Below are 26176 nucleotides of genomic sequence, written 5' to 3' on the forward strand. Positions count from 1 at the left end.
CCGAAATTGGCATCTAGTTGACCACATGCAGGTAGGCTATTGCTTCAAATTTATTACAACGATTGGATGACTTTCGGATTTTCAGTAAGAAAGAATTTGATACATGCCTTCAATTGCATTAGCCTACTTTATTCCAATATTTTCATTCAGTGATATTTAATCCCACAGTAATTCAGTTGTGGTTAAGAAAACAGTGCATGCTTAGTGGTGGGCTATGCGAAGAGATGGGAGAAGTGTCATGCCTCTAAGTTTTTAGAACAGGAAGGAGGACGGTTAACTGGTGCTGCATAGCAACCATCAAGAGTTTAAGAGCGTAGTGCGTGCCAATGCCACCTTCAGCAGTACGGTTTCATACTAAGCTGTAGGCAGATGTTTACCGAAATGATTACTAGGTTGTTAGGCGTAAATAAAATTTTCGGCTTTGATACCGGCAATACCTTTCAGATTTAAGGTATGGTAAAGTCGGCAGAGAAACATCTTAGTATTAAAAGGTTGGTGCAGTTCAGATATTACCTAGCAGGGGTATTCTACTCTTACCCTACGAGGTCCGGAGCCAGCTGGTTCTATTCTACCTGATAATTAATTGTCCGAGGTCTGAAATCAATCCCTGACTCGAAAGGAACAATAATTTTAAAAAAGTGGAACTGGCTTCGAGAGTTGCGTTTGAAGGACCTAAAACATCCTTTAACCTGTTAGGGCTAGGGGGCAGTATTGACACAGCCGGATAAAAAACGTACCCGATTTAATCTGGTTACTACTCCTGCCCAGTATCTAGAATACGCATATAATTATTGGCTTTGGATAGAAAACACCCTGAAGTTTCTAAAACTGTTTGAATGGTGTCTGTGAGTATAACAGAACTCATATGGCAGGCAAAAACCTGAGAAGATTCCAAACAGGAAGCGCCCTCTCTGACAAGTTGTTGTTCATCTTGGCTCTTTTTATTGAAGACTGAGGATCTTTGTCGTAACGTGACAGTTCCTACGGCTCCCATAGGCTTTCAGAACCCGGGAAAAAGCTGAATGATATCGAGGCAGCCTCTGGCTGAAACACATTATCGCGTTTGGATAGTGGCTGGTCAGAGTACTCTGAGACTCACGCTCGTGCACGAGATGTATTTATTTTCTCTCTTTGTACATATACAGGCTTTCCCGGTCGGAATAGTATCGCTTTTTTACGAGAAAAATTGCATAAAAATTGATTTTAAACAGCGGTTGACATGCTTCGAAGTACGGTAATGGAATATTTAGAAATGTTTTGTCACGAAATGCGCCATGCTAGCCACCCTTATTTACCCTTTCGGATAGTGTCTTGAACGCATGAACAAAACGCCGCTGTTTGGATATAACAATGGATTATTTGGGACCAAACCAACATTTGTTATTGAAGTAGCAGTCCTGGGAGTGCATTGTGACAAAAGAACACCAAAGGTAATCAAACTTTTCTAATAGTAAATTGGAGTTTGGTGAAGGCTAAACTTGCTGGGTGTCTAAATAGCTAGCCCTGTGATGCCGGGCTATCTACTTAGAATATTGCAAAATGTGCTTTCACCGAAAAGCTATTTTAAAATCGGACATATCGAGTGCATAGAGGAGTTCTGTATCTATAATTCTTAAAATAATTGTTATGCTTTTTGTGAACGTTTATCGTGAGTAATTTAGTAAATTCACCGGCAGTGTTCGGTGGGAATGCTAGTCACATGCTAATGTAAAAAGCTGGTTTTTGATATAAATATGAACTTGATTGAACAAAACATGCATGTATTGTATAAAATAATGTCCTAGGGTTGTCATCTGATGAAGATCATCAAAGGATAGTGCTGCATTTAGCTGTGGTTTGGGTTTATGTGACATTATATGCTAGCTTGAAAAATGGGTGTCTGATTATTTCTGGCTGGGTACTCTGCTGACATAATCTAATGTTTTGTTTTCGTTGTAAAGCCTTTTTGAAATCGGACAGTGTGGTTAGATTAACGAGAGTCTTGTCTTTAAAATGGTGTAAAATAGTCATATGTTTGAAAAATTTACGTTTTTGCATTTGAGGTATTTGAATAACGCCCCACGGGATTACACTGGCTGTTGAGTAGGTGGGACGCAAGTGTCCCACCTAGCCCATAGAGGTTAACAGTTCGAATACAAGTGAAAGAAAAGGTAGCAGTCCTTGAAGCGTGGCCTCATCCTCTGAAGCCTTGGTTGGTTTATTGAGCTCAGCACACATTTTAATTACCTCCGCTGTGCTGAGGGCTTGGTTTCCCTGGAGAGCACTGTTCTCCAACTCGCTGTCCCACATGACAACACACACATCCTGTATAGGAAACACACATGGCTAACTTGTCACTTAAGTAACACACAGTTAACTGTCTCTCTCAGAGGAAACACGCACATGTCATGCACACACCTCAGTAAACCTCACTGATTACGTTGCTATTTAATCTAAAGTCTGTCAGAGCTCAAACACACACCCCAAGACACACTGGGTTGGCTGAGTGGACAAATAAGACTGCAGGCCTTGTAGCTCAGTTGGTAGAGAATGGCCTTTGCAACGCCAGGATAGTGAGTTTAATTTCCGGGACCACCCATATGTAAAAATGCATGCACCCATAACTAAGTCGCTTTGAATAAAAGCTTCTGCTAAATTGTACATCAACTCAGCAAAAAAAGAAACATCCTCTCACTGTCAACTGCATTTATTTTCAGCAAACTTAACATGTCCCTGAACAAAAGGGGGGTCAAAATGTAACAGTCAGTATCTGGTGTGGCCACCAGCTGCATTAAGTACTACAGTGCATCTCCTCCTCATGGACTGCACCAGATTCGCCAGTTCTTGCTGTGAGATGTTACCCCACTCTTCCACCAAGGCACCTGCAAGTTCCAGGACATTTCTGGGGGGAATGGCCCTAGCCCTCACCCTCCGATCCAACAGGTCCCAGACGTGCCCAATGGGATTGAGATCCAGGCTCTTCACTGACCATGGCAGAACACTTACATTCCTGTCTTGCAGGAAATCACGCACAGAACGAGCAGTATGGCTGGTGGCATTGTCATGCTGGAGGGTCATGTCAGGATGAGCCTGTAGGAAGGGTACAACATAAAAGGAGGTCTTCCCTGTAACGCACAGCGTTGAGATTGCCAGCAATGACAACAAGCTCAGTACGATGATGCTGTGACACACCGCCCCAGACCATGACGGACCCTACACCTCCAATCAATCCCGCTCCAGAGTACAGGCCTCGGTGTAACGGCCATTTCTTCGACGATAAACGCGAATCCGACCATCACCCCTGGTGAGACAAAACCGCGACTCGTCAGTGAAGAGCACTTTTTGCCAGCCCTGTCTGGTCCAGCGACAGTGGGTTTGTGCTCATTGGCGACGTTGTTGCTGGTGATGTCTGGTGAGGACCTGCCTTACAACAGACCTACAAGCCTTCAGTCCAGCCTCAGCCTATTGAAGACAGTCTGAGCACTGATGGAGGGATTGTGCGTTCCTGGTGTAACTTGGGCAGTTGTTGCCATCCTATACCTGTCCCGCAGGTGTGATGTTCAGATGTACCAATCCTGTGCAGGTGTTGTTACACGTGGTCTGCCAATGCGAGGACAATCAGCTGTCCGTCCTGTCTCCCTGTAGCCCTGTCTTAGGCGTCTCACAGTACAGACATTGCCATTTATTGCCCTGGCCACATCTGCAGTCCTCATGCCTCCTTGCAGCATGCCTAAGACATGTTCACACAGATGAGCAGGGACACTGGGCATCTTTCTTTTGGTGTTTTTCAGAGTCAGTAGAACGGCTTCTTTAATGTCCTACGTTTTCATAACTGTGACCTTAACCTGTCTGGGCTAGGGGGCAGTATTTTCACGGCCGGATAAAAAACGTACCCGATTTAAACTGGTTACTACTCTTGCCCAGAAACGAGAATATGCATATAATTAGTAGATTTGGATAGAAAACACTAAAGTTTCTTAAACTGTTTGAACTAAACAGAACTCATATGGCAGGCCAAAACCTGAGAAGATTCCATGCAGGAAGTGCCTTGTCTGACAATTTGTTGTCCTTCTGTTGCATCTCTATAGAAAATACAGCATCTGTGCTGTTACGTGACACTTTAAGGCTTCCATTGGCTCTCTAAAGCGTTCAGAAAGCAGAATGACGCGTCTCCTGTCTCTTGGCAAAGTACAGCAGCAGAGTTTGTAAGTGGTCTGCCTGGGGACAGTGAGACTGGAGAAGCGCGTTCACGAGACCTCACCATTTTTTTCTTTCACTCTTTGAATGAATACAACATTGTCCGGTTGGAATATTATCGCTATTTTACGAGAAAAATAGCATAAAAATGTATTTTAAACATCGTTTGACATGCTTCTAAGTACGGTAAAGGAATATCTTGAAATCTTTTGTCACGAAATGGCTCACGCATTACCCTTCGGATAGTGACCTGAACGCACAAACAAAACGGAGGTATTTGGATATAACTATGGATTATTTGGAACCAAAACAACATTTGTTGTAGAAGTCCTGGGAGTGCATTCTGACGAAGAACAGCAAAGGTAATCCAATTATTCTAATAGTAATTCTGAGTTTAGGTTGCCCCAAACTTGGTGGGTGTCAAATTAGCTAGCCGTGATGGCTGAGCTATGTACTCAGAATATTGCAAAATGTGCTTTCGCCGAAAAGCTATTTTAAAATCTGACATAGCGTTTGCATAAAGGAGTTCTGTATCTATAATTCTTAAAATAATTGTTATGTATTTTGTCAACGTTTATCATGAGTAATTTAGTAAATTCACTGGAAGTTTTCGGTGGGTATGCTAGTTCTGAACATCACATGCTAATGTAAAAAGCTGGTTTTTGATATAAATATGAACTTGATTGAACAAAACATGCATGTATTGTATAACATAATGTCCTAGGAGTGTCATCTGATGAAGATCAAAGGTTAGTGCTGCATTTAGCTGTGGTTTGGGTTTTTGTGACATATATGCTTGCTTTGAAAATGGCTGTGTGATTATTTTTGGCTATGTACTCTCCTAACATAATCTAATGTTTTGCTTTCGTTGTAAAGCCTTTTTGAAATCGGACAACGTGGTTGGATTAACGAGAGTATTATCTTTCAAATGGTGTAAAATAGTCATATGTTTGAGAAATTGGACTTATAGCATTTGAGGCATTTGTATTTTGCGCCACGCGATTCCACTGGCTGTTGAATAGAGTGGGACGCTAACGTCCCACCTAGCCCAGAGAGGTTAATTGCCTACCGTCTAAGCTGTTAGTGTCTTAACGACCGTTCCACAGGTGCATGTTCATTAACCTCTTACATCTAGACGTTCCGCTAGCGGAACACCTGCTCCAATATCCAATGATAGGCGTGGCGCGAATTACAAATTCCTCAAAAATACGACTATTTCACAGCATTTTAAAGACAAGACTCTCCTTTATCTAACCACACTGTCCGATTTCAAAAAGGCTTTACAGCGAAAGCAAAACATTAGATTATGTCAGCAGAGTACCCAGCCAGAAATAGATACCCATTTTTCAAGCTAGCATATAATGTCACAAAAACCCAGAAGACAGCTAAATGCAGCACTCACCTTTGATGATCTTCATCAGATGACACACCTAGGACATTATGTTATACAATACATGCATGTTTTGTTCAATCAAGTTCATATTTATATCAAAAAACAGCTTTTTACATTAGCATGTGACGTTCAGAACTAGCATACCCCCCGCAAACTTCCGGGGAATTTACTAACAATTTACTAAATTACTCACGATAAACGTTCACAAAAAGCATAACAATTATTTTAAGAATTATAGATACAGAACTCCTCTATGCACTCGATATGTCCGATTTTAAAATAGCTTTTTGGTGAAAGCACATTTTGCAATATTCTAAGTACATAGCCCAGCCATCACGGGCTAGCTATTTAGACACCCGGCAAGTTTAGCCTTCACCAAAATCAGATTTACTATAACAAAAATGTTATTACCTTTGTTGTCTTCGTCAGAATGCACTCACAGGACTGCTACTTCAATAACAAATGTTGGTTTGGTCCCAAATAATCCATCGTTATATCCGAATAGCGGCGTTTTGTTTGTGCGTTCCAGAAACTATCCGAAATGGTAAATCAGGGTCGCGCACCGCGCAACAAAAAAATTCTAAATATTCCTTTACCGTACTTCGAAGCATGTCAACCGCTGTTTAAAATCAATTTTTATGCAATTTATCTCGTAAAAAAAGAGAATATTCCGACCGGGAATCTCCTTTTCGGCAAACAGAGGAAAAATCACAAAGACGGGGGCGGCCAGGGCACGCGCCTAAGCCCACAGTCCCTTGATCGGCCACTTGAGAAAAGCGATAATGTGTTTCAGCCTGGGGCTGGGATGACGACATTCAGGTTTTTCCCGGGCTCTGAGCGCCCATGGAAGACGTAGGAAGTGTCACGTTAGAGCAGAGATCCTTTGTAAAAGATAGAGATGGCAAAGAAGTTCAAGAAATGGTCAGACAGGCCACTTCCTGTAAAGGAATCTCTCAGGTTTTGACCTGCCATTTGAGTTCTGTTATACTCACAGACACCATTCAAACAGTTTTAGAAACTTTGGAGTGTTTTCTATCCAAAGCCAATAATTATATGCATATTCTAGTTACTGGGCAGGAGTAGTAACCAGATTAAATCGGGTACGTTTTTTATCCAGCCGTGAAAATACTGCCCCCTAGCCATAACAGGTTAATTGTTTATGGTTCATTGAACAAGCATGGGAAACAGTGTTAAAACCCTTTACAATGAAGATCTGTGAAGTTAATTTGTAAAAAAAAATCTAAATATCTTTGAAAGACAGGGTCCTGAAAAAGGGTTTATTATTACAAGCGAACACCACTGGCCCAGGGGACAGAAATTTCCTTCTGAGCATCTGTGAAATAGAAACACTCTCCTAAGCACAATAAACAATGAGACTACTCACTACACAGCTCCAACACACAATCTGTGATGATCCACCCACTCAAAACACTCATCTGAAGATGATTTCATCTGAGGATTAATGCAGACACCCCCAGCGCAATCCCTGGCATGGGAAAATCAATGTGCTTATGAGTCATAGTCTGACTGCGCACACACAAAGGATATCCCATTTAAAGCATTGTAGTGGATCAACGTGTTAAAGATTCAAGATTAGAGACAACCACATGTTCTGTTGAAGACACTTGTCCACATACCCCCTCCTGTGGAGTACTCCTGAACTGCTCACAGAGCCAGCCAGCCAAGCCCCCACACATGCCCCATGCAGGTGCTACTGTGGGCGAGGAAAAGAACCTGCCATAAAAATTCAAATTAGGCTCATCTCAAATGATGCGTAGTCTACACATCACCATCAGAGTATGTGAGCGGTCGGAAATCCCACTCATCACTCATGGAGCGGAGCTTGGCGCTCCACATTCTTTCCAACCGCTCCGCTAAACACTCCGCTCACAGGAAAAAAAAAAAACTGCCGCTCAAATTTGCTCCATTCATAAAATGTACATTTAACCAACACCCATCTATTTTTGTGACAACCTGGACCTACCATTTGGTTTTGAAGTATTGAAACCAAGCCATATGATTTGAAAGAAAAGTATTTTAATAAACATGAAAAGGTGAATGTAAGAAGCGCTCATCATTTCAAATAGGCTACATGTCGTATTAAAACAGCATATAAACACTAAATTAGGTCAGGAACCAGATAGGGAGCCTAAGAAGGAACAAAAATGTAATATTTTAGCTATATTATTTCAAGGCTATAGCCTACAAACAAATACATTGTGAAGCATCTGCGAGTGCGACACTAGGCTGGTAGGGACATAAAGCACTCAGCATTTCATTGTTCTCAATCATTATAGTCTATAAATTGCACATATATGCTGTGACTTACTTAGAATTAAATACAAATTAAACAAAAAATGCCTTAGTCTGCAGTGCCTTTGAATTCATTTTTAGAAACAGAGTTTGGCCAGAATCTGTGGCTTCAGGCTCATGCAATAGTGCCTGGAGAACAGGCCAGCAGCAGAACATCCTCTCCACGCTTGGAGAACCACTGGGGATGATAAACACCTGCTTCCAGTTGAAGCTCGCATCCGCTACAAGACCATGGTGATTGCCTACGGAGCTGTGAAGGGAACGGCACCTCCATACCTTCAGGCTCTGATCAGGCCCTACACCCAAACAAGGGCACTGCGTTCATCCACCTCTGGCCTGCTGGCCCCCCTACCTCTGAGGAAGCACAGTTCCCGCTCAGCCCAGTCAAAACTGTTCGCTGCTCTGACACCCCAATGGTGGAACAAGCTCCCTCACGACGCCAGGACAGCGGAGTCAATCACCACCTTCCAGAGACACCTGAAACCCCACCTCTTTAAGGAATACCTAGGATAGGATAAAGTAATCCTTCTGACCCCCCCCTAAAAGATTTAGATGCACTATTGTAAAGTGGTTGTTCCACTGGATATCATAAGGTGAATGCACCAATTTGTAAGTCGCTCTGGATAAGAGCGTCTGCTAAATGACTTAAATGTAATGTAATGATATTTTTTATATAGGTAGGCCTAAAAGTTAAGGCAAAATAACCCAATCAAAACAGAAAGCTCCTTGAAAGTGGGAATATGCCAGGCCTATTGGGCCTAAATCAATTACAGCCTATTGTATAGCCTAGATAATAGAACAAAAATGAGCAAAACTTTTAAGATCTGATTTTTTGTTTCTAAAATACTTTGCTACAATGACACACTTAGCTACCCACCTTGTTCCTTTCTTTTAGAATGTGCACATAGTACACCATCATGCTTTCGGGATAAGTGTCTTTTCAGATTCCACAATTCTATAGTTGGACACTACATCACTGCACTCGGTCCTCATCTTTGTAAGTCACCTTGATTTTGCACCTGTGTGTTCTATCAGTTTCTTTATAAAAAACATTTAGTGAACTCTGTGACAATAGCTAAAGCAAGGAGTTATAGCAGCAAACAAGTAGACTACAAATGCATACTGGCCCAGACATGCCACGAGCTCGTGAAGTGGGCGCTACTGGAGTGAAATTGGAGGGGCCTCTTGGCCCAGGCAAATTGGGAAAACTTTGCTCCAGCTCTGCTCACATTCTCTGATCACCATACTGCTGCTGCAGTGAGCGTAATGTGCAGTGTTAAGCTCTCCTACTCTGACCATGATGTTATCATATTAGTTAACACAGGGTGGTCCACTGTGACAAAAAAAAAAAAAAAAAAAAAAACTCTGGCTATTACAGACAGGAGGCTGGTGGCACCTTAACTGGGGAGGACAAGCTTGTGTTAACGGCTGGAGTGGAATGGTATCAAATAAACACAAGGGTTCCATGCCATTCCATTTGCTCCTTTCCAGCCATTATTATGAGCCGTCCTCCTCTGATATGTACTCATGAGCTTATTTCAACTGTCGTACCCCATCAGAACTAAAAATAAGCTTGTTTTACTGTTTGGAAACAAAGTAAATGTAAACAAACACTAGTCTCAAAACATGGTTAAAACTATCATTTTTATATCATGGATGGTCAGTCCTTGCATCCATAGCTCTAAGAATTCTAGAGTGGTTACATTTCTCCAGCCCCATCCCTCAGCTTTTTACCAAAGTGGCAGTGATAACACTGTTTTAACTGCTAACCAGAAAAGAAAATAATAAATCCTAACTCAGAGTAGGTTTTAGGATGATGTTGTAAGACACTGCTCAGACAAACTGAGCCAGGAGTAAAAACAACTCAAAAGTATCTCAGCTGGTAATCACGACAGTTTGAGGTAATGCAAAGGAAAGCTAGTGATGACGGCACTAATTGGTTATTCTTCCTCATTTGCAACAATGTCAATCTCGATGAGGCGTTGCCAGATGTGAACTCTATAGCACACTTTAGACAACCATAGTGAATGTGACTGTACATCAAATGTTGCAATGGTAAACCGTTTGATAAACAGTGCCTTTGGAAAGTATTCAGATCGCTTGACTTTTTCCACATTGTTACGTTACAGCCTTATTCTAAAATGGATTCAATAAATAAAATTCTCCTGTTTCCATTGATCATGCTTGAGATGTTTCTACAACGTGATTGTTGTCCACCTGTGTTAAATTCAATTGATTGGACATGATTTGGAAAGGCACACCTGTCTATATAAAGGTCCCATAGTTGACTGTGCATGTCAGAGCAAAAACCAAGCCATGAGGTCGAAGGAATTGTCCGTAAAGCACAGAGACTGGGGAAGGGTACCAAAAAGATTCTGCAGCACTGAAGGTCCCCAAGAACACATTGGCCTCCATCATTCTTAAATGAAAGAGGTTTGGAACCACCAAGACTCTTCCTAAAGCTGGCCGCCCCGTCAAACTGCGCAATCGGGGGAGAATGACCTTGGTCAGGGAGGTGACCAAGAACCCGATGGTCACTCTGACAGAGCTCCAGAGATCCTCTGTGGAGATGGGAGAACAACAATCTCTGCAGCAATCCACCAATCAGGCCTTTATGGTAGAGTGGCCAGACAGAAGCCACCCCTCAGTAAAAGGCACATGACAGCCCGCTTGAAGTTTGCCAAAAAGCACCTAAAGGACTCCCAGATCATGAGAAACAAGATTCTCTGGGTTTGCCAAGATTGGCCTGAATGCCAAGCGTCACGTCTGGAGGAAACCTGGCACCATCCCTACGGTAAAGCACGGTGGTGGCAGCATCATGCTGTGGGAATATTTTTCAGCGGCAAGGACTGGGAGACTTGTCAACGTCGAGGGAAAGATGAATGGAGCAAAGTACAGAGAGATCCTTGATGAAAACCTGCTCCAGAGTGCTCAGGACCTCAGACTGGGGCGAAGGTTCACCTGCCAACAGGACAACGACCCTAAGCACACAGCCAAGACAACGCAGGAGTGGCTTCGGGACAAGTCTCTGAATGTCCTTGAGTGGCCCAGCCACAGCCCAGATTTGAACCTGATCGAACATCTCTGGAGAGACCTGAAAATAGCTGTGCAGCTACGCTAACCTGAGAGCTTGAGAGGATCTGCAGAGAAGAATGGGAGAAACTCCCCAAATACAGGTGTGCCAAGCTTGTAGCGTCATACCCAAGAAGACTCGATGCTTTAATCTCTGCCAAAGGTTCTTCAAAGTACCAAGTAAAGGGTTTGAATTAGTAAAAAAAAAATATATATATATATATATATATTTTTTTTAAAGGGTATTCATGAAAAATAAAACGATTTAATCAATTTTAGAATAAGGCTGTAACATAAAATGTTGAAAGTCATGGGGTCTGAATACTTTCCCGAAGGCACTGTAATTAGCCTGACACGATCACCTTGTTTACTCTTAATTCTTGCCTAATGTTGACATGAATAACCTTTTAACCAAATCTGATATTCTGAATGCGATAGGCATATTGCACTGAATCATACATGGTTGTTAATAGCAGAATTTGGATAACACCCCAACTCTAAATCGCTTTGGCACAGCAGGCATCAAAGTCACTTGTCAATAATGTTGAAGAAAATGTTTGAAAGGTCTATCATTTTCACCGAAAACAATCAAAGTTAACATAGGCCCTAGGATGCATTCAATTGCCCAACATATAGGCATGCCCAATTTAGGCATCTAAAAATAAAATACAAGTGATACTGCGCTCCAAAGCGATAAGTTGAACTAACATGTAGGTTAATGACATTTTTGATAAGCCGAGTTGATAAGTATTTTGGCATTTCATGTGAATTAGGCCTCATGCGAAATCGTCAAAATACTGTTGCATATAGGCCTAGATTATTTATGGGTCCGTCATTACAAAAGATCCCCCAAAAAATTCTACAACTCCAAAGAAAGTCTGTCTATTGTGCAGGAACCACTGACTCGCTGCCTACTTAATATGTCGACTAGATGGAACTCATAACTAAAAAGAAGATTCATGCAAAGCTTTTATTTTTACTCATATGAGTAAAATGTCTCTTCTCAGTACTTTTTTTTATACTTGAGACACTTTGTGGATACAGCACCTGATACTGCAATTAAGCCCTGGCCTAGAACATGCCCGATATGCAGAGAACCCAATGGCTGGGAAAAGCTGCTTTAATGCCAGAGACTCTACTGGCTCATTGGGGCAGCTTCAAAGCAGTCAGGTAAGTTTGGTTCACCCAATCTTAGAGCTACAGTGACTTCAGAAACTTTTCCACATTTTGTTGTGTTGCAACATGAATTTAAAATTGATTACACTCAATGTTTGTGTCACTGACTTACACACAATACGCCATAGTCAAAATTGAATTATGTTTTTAGAATATTTGACAAATAAAATATTTAAAGCTGAAATGTCTTGTTAATAAGTATTAAATCCCTTTGTTATGGCAAGCCTTAAGTTCAGGAGTAAAAATTTGCTTAACAAGTAAGTCACAAGTTGTATGGACTCAATAAGTGCAATAGTGTTTAACATATCTTTTTAAAAAGCAGACTGAATTAAAAACATACTTTATTGGCTGTGATAGGAGAAAACTGTTACTCCACAATACTAACCTAATTGACAGAGTGAAAAGGAAGCCTGTAGAGAATACAAATATTCCAAAACATGCATCCTGTTTGCAACAAGGCACTTAAGTAATACTGCAAAAAATGTAGCAAAGCAATTAACTTTTTTCCTGAATACAAAGTATTATGTTTGGGGCAAATCCAATACATTACTGAGTACCATTCTCCATCATGTTATGGGTATGCTTGTAATCATTAAGGACTGGGGAGTTTCTCAAGATAAAAAAATAAACATAATGGAGCTAAGCACAGGCAAAATCCTAGAGGAAAACCTGGTTCATTCTGCTTTCCAACAGACTCCGGGAGATTAGTTCCCCTTTCAGCAGAACAATGACCTAAAACCAGTGGTGTAAAGTACTTAAGTAGTACTTTAAAGTATTTGTACGTAAGTAGTTTTTTGTGGTATTTATATTTTTGCCAAATTCTATATAATGTACTCCATACATTTTCCTCGACACGTTTTGACATGAAAATGGTCCAATTAATAACACTTATCAACATAACATCCCTGGTCATCCCTACTGCCTCTTATCTGGCGGACTAACTAAAACACAAATGCTTCGTTTGTTGGTGTGTGCCCCTGGTTATCCGTCAATTCTTTTTAAAAAAATACATGGAAAATATGCCATCTGGTTTGCATAATAAGGAATTTTAAATGGTTTATACTTAAGTACATTTTAGCAATTCCATTTACTTTTGATACTTAAGTATATTTAAAACCAAATTCTTTTAGACTTTTACTCCAGTAGTATTTTACTGGGTGACTTTCACTTGACTCATTTTCTATTAAGGTATCTTTTACTTATGTATGACAATGGAGTACTTTTTCCCCCAACACTGCCTAAAACAAGGCCAAATCTACACTGAAGTTGCTTACCAAGTAGACAGAGAATGTTCCTAAGTGGAAGAGTTACAGTTTTGACTTAAGTCTACTTGAAAATCTATGGCAAGACCATAATATGATTGTCTAGCAATGATCAACAACCAATTTGACAGAGCTTGAATAATTTTGGAAAAAAAATAAATAAATAAATAAATATGGGCAAATGTTGTACATTCCAGGTGTGGAAAGCTCTTGGAGACTTACCCAGAAAGACTGTAATCGCTGCCGAAGGTGCTTCTACAAAGTATTGACTCAGGGGTGTGGGTACTTACATTATGTAAATTAGATATTTCTGTATTTAATTTAATACATTTCCAAACATTTCTAAAAACATGTATTCAATTTGTCATGGTGTGTAGATGGGTGAGAAAATATATCAATTTGTAATTCAGGCTATAACACAAAATGTGGAATAAGTCAAAGGGTATGAATACTTTCTGAAGGCACTGTAGGCGAGTTCGGTTCATCCCCAAGCCTTAGAGCCAGGTAAGTTTAATTAATAATGCGTAGGTCTTCCAGCAGCAGTCAGGTGAGTGGTTCATCATGCCCCAGTTGCGTTTGTTTAGCCCGCTGTTGACCTCAGTGCTGGTAATGTGAACCAGCCTGTGCATGTTGCCAAGCAACCGCCAACCACCAACTGGAGGGACAGGACTACCAAATGGGTGAGGGAGGTGACTAACGCAATGTACTCAAAGATATAAATGAAGTTCATGGGTAAAAAATAAATGTACATATTTTTCTAATTGATATAGAATATTAGAAAACATCCCTGAAAGGCATAAATAGGAAATGATCAAAGTGTGTAATTTGTTTATAGTGTAATATGCTTGTGTCTCTCTGGTTGTATTTATTATACTGAAAAAAAATAAAACGCAATGTGAAGTGTCCCATGTTTTTGTTTTATTTCTTAAAATTTTACTAATTGGTAGTTAGTCTTGTCTCATCGCTGCAACTCCCCTACGGACTCGGCAAAGGTCGAGAGCCATGCGTCCTCCGAAACACGACCCTGCAAGCCGCACTGCTTCTTGACATACTGCTCGCTTAACCTGGAAACCAGCCACACCAATGTGTGGGAGGAAGCACTGTCCAACGTCAGCTTGCAGGCGCCACAAGTCGCTAGAGCACATGAAATCCAGGCCAGCCAAACCCACCCCTAACCCTGACGACGCTGGACCAATTGTGCACCGACTCATGGGTCTCCCGGTCATGGCCGGCTGTGACACAGCCTGGGATTGAACCGGAGGCTGTAGTGACACCTCAGCACAGCCTTAGACCAGTGCACCACTTAATTAGCTGAAATAAAATATTCAATAAGCACAAAGAGCTTATTCCTCAAATTTTGTGCACAAATTGATTTACATCCCTGTGAGCATTTCTCCTTTGCCAAAATAATCCATCCACCTGACAGCTGTGGAATATCAAGACGCTGATTAAACAGCATGACCATTACACAGGTGCACCTTGTACTGGGGACAAAAGGCCACAAAAAATATGCAGTTGTGTCACATAACACAATGTCACGTGCAATTGGCATGCCGACAGCAGGAATGTCCACCAGAGCTGTTGACAGAGAATATAATGTTAATTTCTCTACCACAAGAGAATTTGACGGTATGTCTAACCGGCTTCACAAACGCAGACGACCGCGTAACCATGCCAGCCCAGGACATCCACATCCGGTTTCTTCACATGCGGGATCATCTGAGACCAATCACTCAGACAACTGATGAAACTGAGGTGTATTTCTAACTGTAATAAAGCCCTTTTGTGGGTAAAGACACACTGATTGACTGGGCCTGGCTCCCCAGTGGGTGGGCCCAGTCATGTGAAATCCATAGATTAGGACCTCATTTACTTATTTCAATTGACTGATATGAATTGTAAACCCAGTAAAACCATTGAAATTGTTGCGTTTATTTTTTGTTCTGTATATTTACTTTTCTTTGGTCTTTTGTGATATTTGTATATTTTTCTGTACAATGTTCGTGTGATGCAATAAAAATACTTATGGCCATCCAAAGTTTAGGCTAAATCACAAGTTCAGGGAAGAAAGACTGGTAGACATTTCCTACAGAGGCTTTGGGTTGCACTTTTTGCAACAGATGTGTGTAATGTAGCTCGTCATGGCCCTCAAAGGTCAGCATGCCAGGTACACTTGCCCCCTTCCAATGTCTACCGCTGCAACAGATCCACGGAAGATGCCATTTCCATCGCTATTCACACGACCATAACACATCTGGACAAGAGGAACACCTATGTGAGAATGCTGTTCATTGACTCCAGTTCAGCATTCAACAGTAGTGATGCACCGATATGACATTTTTGGCCGGTACCAATATCCAATATTTTCCCTACCCCCCAAAAAAGAATTCCCAAATATTTAAAAAAAATTGGGGCCTTTAAATTATTTAACTGTACTAGAATGCTTAACACACACACGGACACAGTGGTTTAAGGCACTGCGTCTCAGTGCAACAGATGTCACTACAGTCCCTGGTTCAAATCCAGGCGGTATCACATTCGGCCGTGATTGGGAGTCCCATAGGGCAGCGCACAATTGGCCCAGCGTCGTTCAGCCAGTCATTGTAAATAAGAGTTTGTTCTTAACTGACTTGCCTAGTTAAATAAAAAGGTTACACACACTGACCAAAAAGTTATTTTGTTGGCATTTACGCATGTCCCCATTACAAGTTAAACATAATCAAAAACTATTTCTTTCACTTACTTGCTGTGCTGTTTTGTTGTTCATTTGTTCAGTCATTTCATTCTCAACCAGGATTTCTATGGAACGCCGTTTGGGTCGTAGAGGTCGACCAATTATCGGAATGGCCGATTAATTAGGGCCGATTTCGAGTTCTCATAACAAATCGGTATTTTTGGCCACCGATTTGCCGAATATTATTATTGTTATTATATATTTTTTTAATGTTAGACCTTTATTTAACTAGGCAAGTCAGATTAAGAACACATTCTTATTTTCAATGACTGCCTAGGAACGGGGGTTAACTGCTTTGTTCAGGGTGAATTCGTTTCTGCAACCTTCCGGTTACTAGTCCAACGCTCTAACCACCTGCCTTACATTGCACTCCACGAGGCTGACTACCTGTTACGTGAGGGCAGCAAGAAGCCAAGGTAAGTTGCTAGCTAGCATTAAACTTATTTTATAAAAAAAACTATCAATCTTACCATAATCACTAGTTAACTACACATGGTCGATGATATTACTAGTTTATCTAACGTGTCCTGCGTTGCATATAATCGATGCGGTGCCTGTTCATTTCTCATCGAATCACAGCCTACTTCGACAAACGGGTGTTGATTTAACAAGCGCATTTGCGAAAAAAGCACTGTCGTTGTACCAATGTACCTAACCATAAACAATGCCTTTCTTTAAAATCAACACACAAGTATATATTTTTTAAACCTGCATATTTAGTTAATATTGCCTGCTAACATGAATTTGTGTCACTTCTCTTGCGTTCCGTGCAAGCAGTCAGGGTATATACAGCAGTTTGGGCCGCCTGGCTCATTGCGAACTGTGTGAAGTCCATTTATTCCTAACAAAGGCCGTAATTAATTTGCCAGAATTGTACATAATTATGACATAACATTGAAGGTTGTGCAATGTAACAGGAATATTTAGACTTAGGGATGCCACCCGTTAGATAAAATACGGAACGATTCCGTATTTCACTGAAATAATAAACGTTTCGTTTCCGAAATGATAGTGTCCGGATTCGACCATATTAATGACCAAAGGCTCGTATTTCTGTGTGTTATTATGTTATAATTAAGTCTATGATTTGATAGAGCAGTCTGACTGAACGATGGTAGGCAGCAGCAGGCTCGTAAGCATTCATTCAAACAGCACCTTCGTGCGTTATGCCAGTTGCTCTTCGCAATTCTTCAAGCATTGCGCTGTTTATGACTTCAAGGCTATCAACCCCCGAGATTAGGCTGGTGCAACTGATGTGAAATGGTTAGCTAGTTAGCGGGTGTGCGCTAATAACGTTTCAAACGTCACTCGCTCTGAGACTTGGGAGTGGTTGTTCTCCTTGCTCTACATGGGTAACGCTGCTTCGAGGGTGGCTGTAGTCGATGTGTTCCTGGTTCAAGCCCAGGTAGGAGCGAGGAGAGGGACGGAAGCTATGCTGTTACACTGGCAATACTAAAGTGCCTATAAGAAAATCCAATAATCAAAGGTATATGAAATACAAATGGTAGAGAGAAATAGTCCTATAATTCGTATAACTACAACCTAAAACTTCTTACCTGGGAATATTGAAGACTCATGTTAAAAGGAACCACCAGCTTTCATATGTTCTCATGTTCTGAGCAAGGAACTTGAGTGTTAATTCACCTGCTTCCATACATGTTTCATTTTAAAACATTGATCTTACAAAGTATTTGTTTAATCTAACTGCTTAACTATTTACAGTGGGGGAAAAAAGTATTTGATCCCCTGCTGATTTTGTACGTTTGCCCACTTAAAGAAATTATCAGTCTAGAATTTTAATAGTAGGTTTATTTGAACAGTGAGACAGAATAACAAAACAAAAAAACCATAAAAACGCATGTCAAAAATGTTATAAAATTATTTGCATTTTAATGAGGGAAATAAGTGTTTGACCCCTCTGCAAAACATGACTTAGTACTTGGTGGCAAAACCCTTGTTGGCAATCACAGAGGTCAGAGGTTTCTTGTAGTTGGCCACCCGGTTTGCACACATCTCAGGAGGGATTTTGTCCCACTCCTCTTTGCAGATCTTCTCCAAGTCATTAAGGTTTCGAGGCTGACGTTTGGCAACTCGAACCTTCAGCTCCCTCCACAGATTTTCTATGGGATTAAGGTCTGGAGACTGGCTAGGCCCCTCCAGGATCTTAATGTGCTTCTTGAGCCACTCCTTTGTTGCTTTGGCCGTGTGTTTTGGGTCACTGTCATGCTGGAATACCCATCCACGACACATTTTCAATGCCCTGGCTGAGGGAAGGATGTTCTCACCCAAGATTTGACGGTACATGGCCCCGTCCATCGTCCCTTTGATGCGGTGAAGTTGTCCTGTCCCCTTAGCAGAAAAACACCCCCAAAGCATAATGTTTACACCTCCATGATTGACGGTGGAGATGGTGTTCTTGGGGTCATAGGCAGCATTCCTCCTCCTCCAAACACGGTGAGTTGAGGTCAAAGAGCTCCATTTTGGTCTCATCTGACCACAACACTTTCACCCAGTTGTCCTCTGAATCATTCAGATGTTCATTGGCAAACTTCAGACGGGCATGTATATGTATTCTTGAGCAGGGGGACCTTGCGGGCGCTGCAGGATTTCAGTCCTTCACGGCATAGTGTGTTATCAATTGTTTTCTTGGTGACTATGGTCCCAGCTGCCTTGAGATCATTGACAAGATCCTCCCGTGTAGTTCTGGGCGAATTCCTCACCGTTCTCATGATCATTGCAACTCCACGAGGTGAGATCTTGCATGGAGCCCAAGGCCGAGGGATATTGACAGTTCTTTTGTGTTTCTTTTATTTGCGAATAATCTCACCAAATGTTGTCACCTTCTCACCAAGCTGCTTGGCGATGGTCTTGTAGCCCATTCCAGCCTTGTGTAGGTCTACAATCTTGTCCCTAACATCCTTGGAGAGCTCTTTGGTCTTGGCCATGGTGGAGAGTTTGGAATCTGATTGATTGCTTCTGTGGACAGGTGTCTTTTTTACAGGTAACACGCTGCGGTTAGGAGCACTCCTGTATAAAAGACACCTGGGAGCCAGAAATCTTTCTGATTGAGAGGGGGTCAAATACTTATTTCCCTCATTAAAATGCAAATCAATTTATAACATTTCTGACAAGTGTTTTTCTGGATATTTTTGTTGTTATTCTGTCTCTCACTGTTCAAATAAACCTACAATTAAAATTATAGACTGATCCTTTCTTTGTCAGTGGGCAAACGTACAAAATCAGCAGGGGATCAAATACTTTTTTCCCCCACTGTATCTGTATTTGGGTTTTTGTTTTACAGGAAAATGCCACGGGCACTATCTGATGTGTGGAGACATTTCACTGCAGCTAATGTAGAAGGAAAAGCTGTGTACATTTGCAAATACTGTGCCAAATCATGCAACAAAGATGCAGAATCATCTGGCCAAGTGCATCAAGTTCCCTCAGCGCTCACAACAAGCAACCTCTGACAAAAGTCCCTCTACTTCTATTCGAGGTGAAAATGATGAATCGGACACCTTATCGATAGCAACAGCTCATGGTCCTCCCGGAATCAGAAGTTTGACTCAATGGAGGAACGTAGTCAGAGAAATGCTGATGAATGTCTTGCTTGAGCTGTGTATGCAACTGGCTCACCTCTGATGCTCACAGGCAACGTGTATTGGAGATTTCTGAATGTTCTTCGCCCAGCATACATCCCTCCAACCAGACATGCTAAATCTACTCATTTGCTGGATGCAGAGTTCAACAGAGGACAAGTGAAGGTCAAGCAAATCAAATAAAGTAGCCTGTATTGCAATCATCTCTGATGGGTGGTCGAATGTTTGTGGGTAAGGAATAATTAACTACATCTCCACACCTCAACCAGTATTCTACAAGAGCACAGACACGGGACAAGACACCCCGGTCTCTACATTGCAGATGAGCTGAAAGCAGTCATCAATCACCTTGGACCACAGAAGGTATTTGCACTGGTGACAGACAATGCTGCGAACATGAAGGCTGCTTGATCTTATGATGAGTCCTACCCTCACATCACACCCATTGGCTGTGCTGCTAATGCATCGAATCTGCTCCTCAAGGACATCATGGCACTGAAAACAATGGATACACTACAAGAGAGCCAAGGAAATGGTTAGGTATGTGAAGGGTTATCAAGTTATAGCAGCAATCTACCTCACCAAGCAAGGTGAGAATAAGAGCACCACATAGAAGCTGCCCAGCAACACCATTTGGGGTGGCGTTGTCATCATGTTTGACAGTCTCCTGGAGGGGAAGGAGTCTCTCCAAGAACTGGCCATATCACAGTCTGACGATATGGAAAGCCCAATCAAGAGGATCCTCCTGGATGATGTATTTTGGGAGAGTGGTAAGCAGCCTGAAACCTATAGCAGTAGCCATTGCACGGATTGAGGGAGACAATGCCATCCTGTCTGATGTTCAGACTATGCTTGCAGATGTAAGAGAAGAAATCCGTACTACCCTGCCCACTTCACTGTTGCTCCAAGCAGAAGAAACTGCAGTTCTGGAATACATCAAAAAGTGTGAAGACTTCTGCCTGAAGCCCATACACGCCACAGCGTACATGTTGGACACCAAGTATGCTGGCAAGAGCTTCCTGTCTGGAGCAGAGATCAACGAGGCCTATGGTGTCATCACTACTGTGTCTCGCCACCTTGGCCTGGATGAGGGCAAGGTTCTTGGCAGTCTGGTGAAGTACACTTCCAAGCAATGGCTTTGGGATGGAGATGCAATATGGCAGTCGTGCCAACATATCTCATCAGCCACCTGGTGGAAGGGACTTGTGGATCTGAGGCTCTTTCCCCTGTTGCCTCCATCATCCTCCAGATCCCAACATCAGCCACCTCAGAGCGCAGCTGGTCCTTGTTTGGGAACACACACACCAAGGCACGCAACACGCTGACCAATACAAGGGTTGAAAAATTGGGGGCCATCCGGGCAAATTTCAGGCTTTTTGAGCCTGGCAACGAGCCATCCTCAACAAGGTTAAGTGACAGTGAAGATGAGGCCTCAGAGTCTGATGTTCAAGAGGTGGACATTGAGGTGGTCCAAGGAGAAAACATGGAAGCCTGAGAGGAAGGCAACCAAAGCTTTAGTTTCTAGACTATCATTTTAGAGATGTATTTTGAAAAGGTTTTTGGGAGATGCGATGGATCATTCAATATTTATAACTAAATTGTTTCTTTTTTTATTTCTCTTGGAAGGATTTAATCATTTGCAATTATGTCTACTTATGATAAGGTAAAAGGTTTATGTTTCTGTCTCCACATGGTATGGTAAATATATCCAATGCAAAAAACATGTACATTTAAATTGTATTAATATTAATTTGCATATATTCCCGTTAATTTCCACAGAATGTTTCCACCTCTGAATATTCCCCAAAATGTGTAACCCTACTGGCTATCTTTAAAATAAATAAAAACATTTAATATTTTAATAGTATACACAAAACATACATCTATTTGAGAAGCAAACTGAGAAACATAATAAATGATAAAGCCTGACCATCACACAAATAACGTGGGTAGTTGACTGACAAACAGACACATTATTATGCTGTGGGAATCTTAGAACTATTATTACAGCAAAAAGGAGAGTGGAAGAAGCCATGTCCATTTTCAGCAAGAGTTTAATGATTCATACTTTTAGCTACTACGATTTGTCATATGGCTCATACTAGTAGCTATCTATGTTACTGTAAATGCAATTCCAAGTCTAACTAGCTAGCTATATGACTACGTAATATAGCTAGCTAGTGGATGAATTCATTGCAGTTTTGTTGCCAAATTAGCTTGCTAGATACACTACATGACCAAAAGTATGTGGACACCTGCTCGTCTAACATCTCATTCCAAAATCATGGGCAAACCCAGATTCGTCGGTCGGACTGCCAGATGGTGAAGCGTGATTCATCATGCCAGAGAACACGTTTCCACTGCTCCAGAATCCAATGGCGGCAAGCTTTACACCACTCCAGCCAATGCTTGGCATTGCGTATTGTGATCTTAGGCTTGAGTGCACTGCTCGGCCATGGAAACCCATTTCATGAAGCTTCCGACGATCGGTTCTTGTGGTGACAATTTGGAACTCTGTAGTGAGTGTTGCAACCAAGGACAGCCGATTTTTTACACGCTAAGTGCTTCAGCAGTTGGCGGTACCGTTCTGTGAGCTTGTGTGGCCTACCACTTTGCGGCAGAGCAGCTGCTGCTCCTAGACGTTTCCACTTCACAATAACAGCACTTACACTTGGCCGGGGCAGCTCTAGCAGGGCAGACATTTGACAAACTGACTTGTTGGAAAGGTGGCATCCTATGACGGTGCCGCATTGAAAGTCACTGAGCTCTTCAGTAAGGCCATTCTACTGAAAATGTTTGTCTATGGAGAATGCATGGCTGTGTGCTCGATATTACACACCTGTCAGCAACGGGTGTGGCTCTCCTTCCGTGGCCTCCAACTGCTCTTAAATACAAGTAAAACTTCAACCGATCGCTGCCTTCACCTGCCCGCCCGTAAAGTATCACTACTCTGGACGGTTCTGACTTAGAATATGTGGACAACTACAAATACCTACGTGTCTGGTTAGACTGTAAAATCTCCTTCCAGACTAACATCAAACATCTCCAATCCAAAGTTAAATCTAGAATTGGCTTCCTATTTCGCAACAAAGCATCCTTCACTCATGCTGCCAAACATACCCTCGTAAAACTGACCATCCTACCGATCCTCGACTTCGGCGATGTCATTTACAAAATAGCCTCCAATACCCTACTCAATAAATTGGATGCAGTCTATCACAGTGCCATCCGTTTTGTCACCAAAGCCCCATATACTACCCACCACTGCAACCTGTACACTCTCATTGGCTGGCCCTAGCTTCATACTCGATGCCAAACCCACTGGCTCCAGGTCATCTACAAGACCCTGCTAGGTAAAGTCCCCCCTTATCTCCGCTCACTGGTCACCATTGCAGCACCCACCGGTAGCACGCGCTCCAGCAGGTATATCTCTCTGGTCACCCCCAAAGCCAATTCCTCCTTTGGTCGTCTCTCCTTCCAGTTCTCTGCTGCCAATGACTGGAACAAACTACAAAAATCTCTGAAACTGGAAACACTTATCTCCCTCACTAGCTTTAAGCACCAGCTGTCAGCAGTTCACAGATTACTGCACCTGTACATAGCCCATCTATAATTTAGCCCAAACAACTACCCCTTCCCCTACTGTATTTATTTATTTTGCTCCTCTGCACCCCATTATTTCTATTTCTACCACTACAAATCTACCATTCCAGTGTTTTACTTGCTATATTGTATTTACTTTGCCACCATGGCCTTTGTTGCCTTTAACTCCCTTATCTCACCTCATTTGCTCACATTGTATAGACTTATTTTTCTACTGTATTATTGACTATGTTTGTTTTACTCCATGTGTGACTCTGTTGTTGTATGTGTCGAACTGCTTTGCTTTATCTTGGCCAGGTCGCAATTGTAAATGAGAACTTGTTCTCAACTTGCCTACCTGGTTAAATAAAGGTGAAATTAAAAAATGTAAAAAAATTAATTAAAAAATAGCCGAATCCACTAATTTGAAGGGGTGTCCACATACTTTTGTATATATAGTGTAGCTATGATTCATTATTTTTCAAGCTATCTGAGTGCACACAGCTGAAAATTTGAGAGCCCTTTGTTCAATAAATCAGTGTCAATCAGAAAAACCTGGCTGTAGTAGCTCAAACGTCTTTGAGAAGGCAGTGCAAATCAAGACAGGATACTTTGCTAATTTAACATTAGCTAGGGAAATCATTTGGTTTACTAAGTAGGTAATGTTAGCCACCTAGTTAATCTGATCATTGAGACTAACATTAACGTTAGTTAGCCGTGACACCCGAGTCACTGAGATACCTAGAGGGATTAGCTAGGCGTTTAAACTAAATTCCACCATTTACAATGGAGTTGAACGGCAACTCGTGTAGGCGGACTGGAGGTCATACGTCACATAAAATGTATGTTTTATTAAAAACTACTGATTTCATCACCCAAAGAATTTTCCGCAATTAAACACGACATTTTGTGTACTTGCGGTATGTTCTTTAGGTGCTGAAATCAGTACAATTGTATTTGATAACACGTGTGACGTCAGAGCTCTAGTCCGCTCACACTAATCACCGCTCAACTCCATTGTACATCGTTGAGTTTAGTGGCCAATAAGGCTAGGGATAGTTACCTAGCAAGCTTAATTAGTTCATTGCCAGTAGGACTAACTCAACAGGACTAGCTAACTATGCTAAGTAGCTAACGTTAGTTAGCTATTCAGCGAGCTAACGTTAGCTAGCAATTTGAATTAGTTAATTTTAATTCCATTCATAAAAAGTTGCCAATATTGGCACTATCAAACTCTTGTACACCACCTGTATAAAACTAGCTAACGTTAGCTGGGTATATAGGTAGCTAGTTAACCAAGGTTAGTGAACTAGCTAATTTTTCATTCAACCATTCGTTCAACACTCCGTCTTGGTCTCACCGAGCAGAAGCAGCTTAACCTCCCGTGCTGCTTTTTCCCCGTCGTCCCGTAAATTTCTGTCGATCATTTTACTGCGCTCCTGCGCCTGCTTATCATCCGTGCTCAGAGTACACCCCATCTTCAAGCCGATTCCCAAAACGTTGTAACAGTTAAAAAGACCAAATATACACAATGCAATAACATGCACAAGCTAAAACAAGGAGGGAGCCTCCCTCTGAGATTCAAACACGCCCTTGCCTCGCACCCAGTCTAGCCAAATAAATTGTTTCTCAGCAGCACTTCTAAAATTACTTTCCTTCAAAAAAAAGCTTTTCGTTATGGTTTCTATTTATTTTCTATAACGATTTAGAAGTACTCAGATGATCATTTCCCAATTTTAAAAAGAGCAACGGTTAGGCAGCGTTTCTTTGCCTGTTTGAGCTGTTGATCAATGGACTGTTTCCCGTTGTTCACGTACCCGATGTCTGCGCATGCGTGATAGCGCGCAGCCCTTTCCTCAAAATTGTATTTTCTGTCGGCACAGTGGCACCAAAGTTAGAATATTGCTGCTTTCTTGAGGTGTTTCGCTGAACCCTTTGAGATGAGGGCAAAATGTTGTACCTATGAGTTTACATACATGACAGGCTAAAAAAGCAGTTGGGTGCATTACATACAATATCTTATCTAACCTATCGCTGTGTTATCTTTACAGACATTCAGAAGTCAGGAAAGTAGCCTAGCTAATAGTGCAGTGCCAGGTTTCAGAGCCTGGCCCAAAGATTTGACTATATACCCTACAAACAGTGTAGATACAGTATCTGGATGAGGGTCCATTTCCTTGTTCAATTGCACTTTAATAGTCATTGATTTAACATCATCAATGTTAAATCCTAATTTAGAAAATGCTAATAATTCACAATATAGTTGATTATGTGTTGATATGTGATTATATGCTTTATAATGTCAAATGCATGGGGGTTGACTGTGTAGGACCTATGGAGAGGATCCAGACAGGCTAGCCAGCGTAATCTAAAATGGATTATAGAGAGTTAACGGAGACTAATGGAGATTAGGCATTAAGTTAACTAATGAATGCCTTCATTTGCATGGCTGATGTTTGTTAGTTTGTTGGCAGCTGCGGGGGCATTGTGCCCAGTCAAGATGCTCAGCCATTTAGATGATGACGAGTTGTAATGTTTTTATGGATCCCAAGACTCCCTGAAAAACAATGTTAATACATCTGAATATTAATATATCTGAAGAAGGTAGCCTATGTTTTACAGTCATATGTTGGCCCAAATTTCAAATCTCCATTCAATGTGTGCGTTTGTGTTCATACGTAGTACATGTTTTGCGTGCAAGTGTTTGTGTAGATTTTAATTCATATTTCATTTATGCTGTCATGGTAACTGACATAGTTTATGAGCAGGAGCGGATTTGCATTGAAAGCTACAGCCATAATAATAAGAGTTATACACAGCAGCCCTATATACTGTCAGACAGAGATGCTATTCAGGGCCATTGGTTGAA

The 26176-nt window shown here is 41.6% G+C and overlaps 1 protein-coding gene across 1 annotated transcript in view; it reads right to left on the reverse strand.

Moving 5' to 3' along the window:
* Positions 1 to 25135, reverse strand: part of LOC100380647 (guanine nucleotide-binding protein G(i) subunit alpha-1) — a 65262-nt gene extending 40127 nt beyond the window's left edge. Inside the window, exon 1 of the mRNA XM_014125082.2 lies at positions 24668 to 25135. Within this exon, the coding sequence (XP_013980557.1) occupies positions 24668 to 24785 (118 nt within the window). The 5' untranslated portion in view covers positions 24786 to 25135. The remainder of the gene's footprint in view (positions 1 to 24667) is intronic.
* Between the last annotated feature and the right edge of the window lie 1041 nt (positions 25136 to 26176).

This window comes from Salmo salar, chromosome ssa10 (assembly GCF_905237065.1).
Source record: "Salmo salar chromosome ssa10, Ssal_v3.1, whole genome shotgun sequence".
Classification (NCBI taxonomy): domain Eukaryota; kingdom Metazoa; phylum Chordata; class Actinopteri; order Salmoniformes; family Salmonidae; genus Salmo; species Salmo salar.